Source organism: Squalius cephalus (genome assembly GCF_949319135.1).
Source record: "Squalius cephalus genome assembly, chromosome: 17".
NCBI lineage: Eukaryota > Metazoa > Chordata > Actinopteri > Cypriniformes > Leuciscidae > Squalius > Squalius cephalus.
In genome coordinates this window covers 8,673,051-8,681,956 of record NC_137138.1, presented here as the reverse complement: position 1 = coordinate 8,681,956, position 8,906 = coordinate 8,673,051, and the positions used below count along the sequence as shown (strand labels likewise).

Sequence of the window (8,906 nt, the reverse complement as noted above, 5' to 3'; positions counted from 1 at the left end):
ATTTGCACGACAACGTGTTTGGTGGCTCGAAAACGCAAACTTTGAAATGGGTTCCAAGGTGCAAGTTTTGAAAAACGTTATCATCTCTGTATAAACTTCAAAAACGTCAATCTGTCAAAACGGTGATATGTAATTGCGCAGGCGCATAGTCTTTCTTTACAAATTGACATAACCAAAATTAAGCGTAACGTTAGTTCTGGCAGGTCACATTAGTCAAGCTCGCATCAGCTGACTCTCAGCTGATCCACGTCTATAGAAATACGACGCCTATCACTGTATACATATATAAGCTCCTTCAGTATTATCAGCAGCTATCGCGTATCTCAGGAGCTAATTACCCTCCTCCATCCCCAGCTCCGCCTCTCGTCAGTCAGGATTTGGCATTCTGATTCCCCTTGAATCAGAATAAATTCTCAAATTATGTTGTACTTTAAAATCTTGAATTAATGATATCTGCAATACATTCATGTTGGTTCTGTTCTGTTTACCCTAAGGGGGGTTATTGCTCTCCCTATATAATATTATAGGGAGTAATATCACTCCCTATAATATTAGGGGGTTAATATTAGGGGGTTAATATCTCCAATATTGCTTATTGCTCTTATCCATACTAGGCTGCATGGGTGCGCAGGGAGTTCGCCCAGAACAGAACCATACCGCCAATCCAAACTGTATGCTAATTGTCAATCGTATTTGACGATAGTGGTCCTGACAGAATTACTTGTCTGGCCTGCATAATACAGATTGTTTAGTCACTTCCGCGTATCCATGCAAACTGGAATCATTTCGACAACGTTTTATCTGCACAGAGGTCAAGGGAAGGGAAGGAGGCCTTCACAGGGGAGAGACTAGTTGACACTTCAGGACATCATCGAGTCCAGGCGCAGGTCCATCATCAGATCTGGACACGGCCTGGAGCCGGTGGACTACGGTAATCCTCGGGATAAACAGACAGACTAATATTAGCGTAGATGCATTATTCTTATGATGTAACGAGTACATGCAGGTGTTATGGGTCCGGCTGACCTAATTTATGCAGCCTAACATTTTACATGATTTGAATTATAGAAGTTGATAATGTGTTGTGTATGCTAAGTTAAAAATATGTGTTTTTAGTTTAGATTTATACTGACAGAGTATGTCTGCTTCCCGGACAATGTTTATTCTGCACTCTTTAGAATTGCCATTTTATGTTAATTTAATGTTTGTTTGAAACAGAAAAAAACATTTCATTAGATGTGCATCATCTGACTTTTGGTTAAGTTTGATGCATGTAAGGCCTCCTTGGCAATATTCAGTATGTAAAGTGTGTATAGTGTGTATGAAAGATGCAACAGCAGAGCAAGTCCTTTACTGAGGAACACCGTGCTTCCTTTTGGAATATTTTCAATTTGGTCCTCAGAAAACAGTTTTCTTCTTAATATTTTCATTTACTGTAGTACATGCTGTCTGTGTTTTTATTAAATGGGACCCGGTTGCTTGAGAATTACTTCTCAAGGTAATAATCTCCTCTTATAATTCTTTTATTACAGTTTTACAAAACAAAAATATCTGTTATCACTTTAAGTTGAATTCTATGTAAAGATACAAGATGATGCAATGTATAGGCAGTGAAACATGTTTAAAATAATTTACATTCTTTCACACAGGTGAACATATATATTGTAAAATGTCTTGTTTTGCTAAGACAAAATAGTCCTGATTATAACAGACCCCTAAAACTATGTATTGCACTTTAGTGTGTGACTTGTCATTCATCATTTAGGTGAGCAATTAATTTAGTAAATAACTGAACAATAACATATGTGGGGTGAAAAACCATAAAGGGGGGTGCAAGTAACACACTGAATTAAAGGTAACATCTTAAAGTAAAAAGACTAAAATAGTGTTTTCTTGTAAACATAATTTTGTATCTGTATTTTATTTAATTTAACTTTGATATTTTTTTCTTTACAATGTAAAAACATGCATAGCAACTACATTTACTTAATTTACTTTCAATTCTGCTAAGATTTAAGTCATGTTAACTTGATCTTTTTCACACAGATATTAACTGAAATTGAGAAGTAGCCAACAGTGATGAACTGCTCTTCTGAGGATCCCACATGCAAGGTGTTCCCATCAACTAACCTTACAGAACATTATGGCGAACCATTGGACTTTTTCAAGATTGGTTTGTTTAGCCTTAGTCTCCTGTTTGGTCTTCCTACACACTCCTATATTATATGGCTCATTGTCACAGGAACAGGGAGTGGAGTTGCATCAGAGTTCTTCAACCTCAATCTCTCTGTTTGTGAGGTCATTTTATCTCTGTATTCTTTGATCAATATGCTGAGAATGATCCCAATCTTCCAAACCCAAGGGCTCTTGATTCTAGCAAAGTTTCTATCAGGAAACATCATCACCATCCGTCCGGTGTTTCAGTGTCTGATGTGTGTTGAGCGTTACCTGGCAGTGGTTCATCCTGTAACCTTTCTGAAGTTCAAACCTCTCAGATATAGAGTGATCTGCTCCACTGCGGTCTGGATAACGGGTCTTGGATCCTGTGTGCTCTGCATATTCATTGTAGTGTCACATCATTTCAGTTTTATGTGGTTTTCACTCCTGCAATTCCTCCTCTTCCTCTCCATCCAGCTGTTTTGTCTTGTGACTGTTCTCAGAGCTCTGAAGCAGTCAGGACCAGGAGAGAGAGGGAGAGAGAGAGAGGAGGAAAACCACATGAAGAGAAGAGCGTTTTATCTCATTCTAATACTGACCGTCCCTATGCTAATTGTATCTGTGCCTTTTATTATGACAGGATTCTTCTATATTGTGCTACAGCGAGATACAGTGTTAAGCCTGTTTAGCTTGTATTGTATTGTGTTGAGTGGTTTTGTTCCTGCTCTTCTTTTTCTCTGGCGAGTTGGGAAACTGCCCTTCTTCAAACATCCCTAACACCATTTGTGTTTGGTTGCACTTTTAATATTTAAAATATATACAATATTTTACTCATATTTTGATGGTTTAATTGAACTTTTAGGGTTATAAAAAACAAACATCCCCTCTGGAAATCACTTTTGCCCACTACTGTAGAAGTAGCTTTTTTTCTTCTTTTTTTTATTTGTCTTGTGCTTCAAAATCGTTTTGCTGTTGAAATTTTACAGAAAGCTGACAATAGGCAGTTTAATGGCAGGATCTCATGTGACAATACAATGTGATAACATATTTCGTATTGGGATAACAAAAAGTCAGTGTGTTCAATCAACTGTATCTTTTTTCCTGGTCAGTAATAATGGTAATAACTAAGGCTTTACAGAAGTTTACCTATACCCTGAATTCTTTTTTTGCATTTTAGTTTAAAATTCAAACACGAAATATGAAAATATTCTTAACTCAAGTAATTTCTGTTTATGTATTATCAGCAATTTGTATGTTTTTCAAATAAAAGCAAATCATCTATGACACTCATGTTTCCAGGCCAGATGTTGCCATAGATCACTGCAGTGAGTGTTTGTTTTTCACAGTCCATTAAATGAACAACAACAGATGGCATTCAGGTTAATGTACCATGTTATATACAGTATATATATATTCCCAGATAAATTAGCACATTTATTTCTATATAATTTTGTATTAGGTCAAATCAAAAAGACATTGGAGATTTATTTTTGTTTTCATTTTTTAGCACTTCTTGAGTATCATGATTTTCCAATGCATTTACGATTTTTTGTACAAAGAACTTCATATGGATTGACATTTTGCAGCTGTATAAGCAAGCATGCACAGGTCATAAATTGTTGATAGCAGGAGACAATGCACTAGAGCCCAGGAGGAAGCCACACTCCTCACCCCTAGGGGGCATGGCAGGCCCTGCGTCTGGTAAGCCAAGACAATGGCGTCCACTATCCAGTGAGACAACCTCTGCTTGGAGAGAGCCTTTCCCTTCAGCTTCCCACCGTAACAGACAAAGAGCTGGTCTGAGGTCCTGAAACACCGCGTTCTGTCTACGTAAGCACGAAGGGCATGTACTGGACAGAGCAGTGCCAAGGCTGGGTCTGCCTCCTCCGAGGGCAGCGCTTGCAGGTTCACCACCTGATCCCTGAAAGGAGTGGTGGGAACCTTGGACACGTATCAAGGCCGGGGTCTCAAGATGACATGAGAGGTAGCCAGCCCGAATTCCAGGCACGCTTTGTCAATCGAAACGCTTTGCCTGCAGGTCCCCTACCCTCTTGATGGAGGCCAAAGCAACCAGGAGCACCGTCTTCATAGAGAGGCATTTTCTGGGATCTTCTAGGTGAGAACAACACCCGGTGACGAAGAGGTTCTACTTCAGAGCATAGGCATGTCTCGTGGACAAGGCTCTAGCTGAAGTGATGGTAGCCACCACATGAGGTCAAACCTCAAAGACCGTGTCCTGTCCTGGACCCACACGTGCAGGTTCCAGAGATCGGGTGCCCCCGTCTCTGAGAAAGGAGGTCCTTCCTCAGAGGAATTGGCCAAGGAGGGGCTGTCGCGCGGAGCACCAGTTCGGAGAAGTCAAGTCAAGTCAACTTTATTTATATAGCACTTTTCACAATACAGATTGTATCAAAGCAGCTTCACAGTATTAAATAAAATAGTACATCAGTGTTTGTTTCTAGTTTAAAACGTCCACGTTTGGTAATGCTGATCAATAGTATTGTTGATTGATTAATTAAATTAAGTATCCCCAACTGAGCAAGCCAAAGGCAACAGTGGCAAGGAACCGAAAAACTCCATCAGGAGACCTAATGGAGAAAAAAAAACCTTGGGAGAACCCAGGCTCAGTCGGGGGCCAGTTCTCCTCTGGCGTTTATGAACTAGAGACCGGATTTAACTGTAAGATTAAAAATATTATATAAATGCCTGGCTGAAGAGATGCGTCTTTAATCTAGTTTTAAACTGGGAGAGCGAGTCTGAGCAACGAACAGTATCAGGAAGGCTATTCCAGAGTTTTGGAGCTAAATGTGAAAATGATCTCCCTCCTTTGGTTGATCTGGATATCCTAGGTATGACCAAAAGCCTTGAATTATTTAGTGATCTTAAAGAGCGCGATGGATTATAGGGCGATAGAAGATCCGTTAAATAAACTGGAGCTAAGCCGTTTAGGGCTTTATAAGTCAGTAGCAATACCTTGTAATTAATACGGAACTTTATAGGTAACCAATGTAGTGATGATAGAATTGGTGTTATATGGTCAAATTTTCTTGATCTAGTAAGAACTCTAGTGGCGGCATTTTGGACTAACTGTAGCTTGTTTATTGAGGATGCAGGACAACCAGCTAATAAAGCATTACAGTAATCTAGTCTCGAGGTCATGAATGCGTGAACTAACTTTTCTGCGTCAGAAACTGATAGCATATTACGTAGCTTAGCAATGTTTCTAAGGTGGAAAAAGGCTGTTTTTGTAACATATGAAATATGATTTTCAAAAGACAGGTTGCAGTCAAGTATAACACCCAGGTCTTTTACTGTAGATGATAAAGTAACAGGACATCCTACTATGTTAAAGTTGTATTGTGAGAGGTTTTGTGGGCGGTTTTTTGAACCGATAAGTATTACCTCTGTCATGTCTGGATTTAATAAAAGAAAATTGCGCGTCATCCAATCTTTTATATCTTTAACACACTCTGTCAATTTGGATAATTTAGCGTTTTCATCCGGCCGTGATGAAATATATATTTGAGTGTCATCAGCATAACAATGGAAACTAATTCCATGTTTCCTTATAATATTTCCAAGTGGCAGCATGTATATTGAGAATAACAGAGGGCCCAACACAGATCCTTGCGGCACTCCATAGTTTACTGGAGTTATGATTGATTTTTCTCCATTTAAATAGACAAAATGGTATCAGTCAGATAGGTATGATCTGAACCAGCTTAATGCTTGTCCTTGAACCAAGAACCAAGTCCGGGTGGGCCAATGAGGCGGAACCAAAAGGACCTGCTCCTCGTCCTCCCTGATCTTCCACAGGACCTGTGCAAGAAGGCTCACTGGGGGAAACGCATATTTGCGGAGGCCCCACGGCCAGCTGTCATCTCTCCGAGGTGGAGGCATCTGTTGACACAGCAACATGCCTGGAAACTCGGTCTAAGGGGACTCCGGCCAGTAGAAAAGAGAGGTTTGACCACGGGGTGAAGGTTTGACGGCAGGCTCGAGTGACTATCACCCGGATCTCGGGACTCGATCGCAAAGCCAGTGCTGAAGTGGTCTCATATGAAACAGTCCGAGTTGTGTGACTGCCACTGCGGATGCCATATGCCCCAGGAGCCTCTGAAATAACTTAAGTGGAACCGCACTCTTGCCCTTGAATTGACTCAGGCAATTCAGCAGTGACTGCACGCGCTCGCTCGTAAGCTGTGCGTACATGGTGACCGAGTCGATTTCCATACCGAGAAAAGAGATCCTCTGCACGTAAGAGAGTTTGCTCTTTTCCCAGTTGACCCGAAGGCCCAGACGGGTGAGGTGCCGGAGCACCAGGTCCCTGTGTTTGCGTCGAGATAGTTCAGCGGATATATATTACAATATAAAATATACCGGGAATATTTTACAATTTCTCCTCAGGAAACTGAGTTTTCATGGAAAACTTTTCATTATTTATATCGTAGCAGTTGATTTAAAAAGTGTTTAAAATGCAGTAAGCAGTTTATTAACGAGACCTGATTGCTTGAGAATTACTGGAATTTGACTTGTAAAGGTAAAAATATATTTCATACCTTATGTTTTTTTAAATTCAAATTTGAAATTCAAATACAAAATTTATGTATATTCATTTAGTTTTTTTTTGCTTTCATTTTCAGTTGAAAATAGAATGTGAATGTTTTTTTACAAAATGTCATTTAATATCAAAGTACATAGTTTTCATTAAAAAAAATATTCACAATTGAAATACTCTGAACAGACCCCTGCAACTAATATTAAACTTTGGTCTGTGTCATTCATCTCAGATATCGATGCACTTTAAATCATGCGGCTTGTTGAGAGGTGTCCTATTATTTTACTAAGCAATTGGATGATAAACATGTGAAAAAATGTATTTATATTGAAGGTCGTTTTCTCGAGATCAGAATATCATAGAGATTTGGCTCAGTAAACAAACATCCTATAGCAACCAAAATCATACAACATTATTTGTTTTAGTTTCTGATTCAGAAATTCTGAATGTTCTCTGAACGTTCAAAACATCCAGTTTTTAAAAATGTTTTAAAGATGATTTTCTTTTTTATGCAAACAGTAAAGACATTCCATCTGAATCATTTTGCAAACATTATGTGAACATTACTTTTGAATGTTCTATAAACATTCTGAAACTAGTAGCAGGGTTGGCAACTTTGGGACTTTGGCTGGAGTGAGACTCTGTAAAACATCAGTGCGCGCACGTAACCCTAACCCTAATTTTAAAAACATCAGTCCTTGTTTACTTAGTATAAACCCTGATTTATGAAAAAAAAAGTTTTCAAAATGTACAATTAATTTATTGATTGCACTATAAAAAATAAATAAAGATAGCGGTGATTAAATAACAAACATGTAAAACAACAACATCAAAACAATAAAAAATCTCAAAACAAAAGGGACACATAATAGTTACTCCACCTCCCCAGAAAACCACAACACAAGTTTCACACATTAGGCCTGTTGTAGCCTATGCCACAGTGGCAGTGTTGGCCTACTTCACTACCTCTGCAGGAGGTATCTGAAGCAGGGTTCAATCCGTTCTTCGACTCCTTTGACCTGTTTCAATGAGCAGCCCCTACGATGAGTCCTGTGTCAGTGACATTTTCTTAAAGTTTTTTTTGTATTCAATAAAAAGAATCAAGCTTTTATATCACGTCGTTGTCTGGCCTTGTTGGTGTACTTTGGTGTAGCTCCTCCGGAGTGGTGGTTGTTCTCGGCACTAGCGGTGACACAAACATACAACTAAAACGTTTTTTTATGAAAATTGTACACATCAGTAAGAAATTATTTCACAAGTTCACACTTACATACAATTAGAGGCGGTAAAGTTTAAAGCGTATTTGGTGTGCTGTCCAGGGGGAGGGCTCCGAGCTCGGAGTTCGGCCCGAACACAGAGTACTCCACCCGTATGTAAGTGGTTAGGACTAGAAGTGTGGAGGAGGGGTGGTGGAGGGATGCTGCTAAACTGTCAAGGGATTGAGGTAAGATTGCTGAATCTATATATACCTCTTGTCATTGATTGCTGAGTGCTCTCCACGCCACATTATCTGAAAGTGCTCCTCCCGAACTTTGTTAATAAAACATAATTTGTTTTCATGACTAGAGATATGCAAATTCCCCAATTAATTTGAACACACCCTCTCTTTTATATAAATACAATAAGACAGTGCACCAAGACAAGATGAAGCAGTACAATGATGGAGGTAAGTCTATGAAGATTATTATGTGGCTTGGATGGCTTGAATCCTTAATGATTTTCCTCGCCTTCCTCAGGCAGCGCTCACGCTCAGTGAAAGTGTCCTGAAGGGAGTTTGGTTCCAATGATATATTTGGCTGATCGCACTACCCTCTGCAGGGCTTTACAATTGAGGGCAGTGCAATTCTCAAACCAGGCTGTCATGCATCCAGTTCAAAACTTTATAGAAGGGATAATTCTTACAAGTTTGCTCTGTTCTTTGTCAATTAATCAAGTTTGTTAAATAAATAAGAAAATAAACGATCATCTGTCTTTTTGGTCATTTTCTGTACATTTGCATATCAGTATTCCCTGCAGTAATGCGTGTGTGTGTATATATATGAGAGCTGTGAAATGAAATTCCCTGTACAACAGACACAGTACTTTATTATACTGTGCTTCCATTGGATTGTGTGTGTACCAACTGTACCTCAGGAAACAAAGTAAGATTATAATATTTAGTAATGTTTTCAGTAATATTTTCATTTAGTTA

General features: G+C 39.1%; 1 protein-coding gene across 1 annotated transcript; it reads left to right on the top strand.

Annotated features, from left to right (window-relative positions):
* Positions 1–2,079: 2,079 nt before the first annotated feature.
* Positions 2,080–2,934, top strand: LOC307144764 (chemokine XC receptor 1-like; the record flags this gene model as incomplete). The annotated part of the gene is made up of 1 exon (XM_079847327.1): positions 2,080–2,934. One exon carries the CDS (start codon positions 2,080–2,082, stop codon positions 2,932–2,934), a length of 855 nt encoding a protein of 284 aa, XP_079703453.1.
* Positions 2,935–8,906: the final 5,972 nt, after the last annotated feature.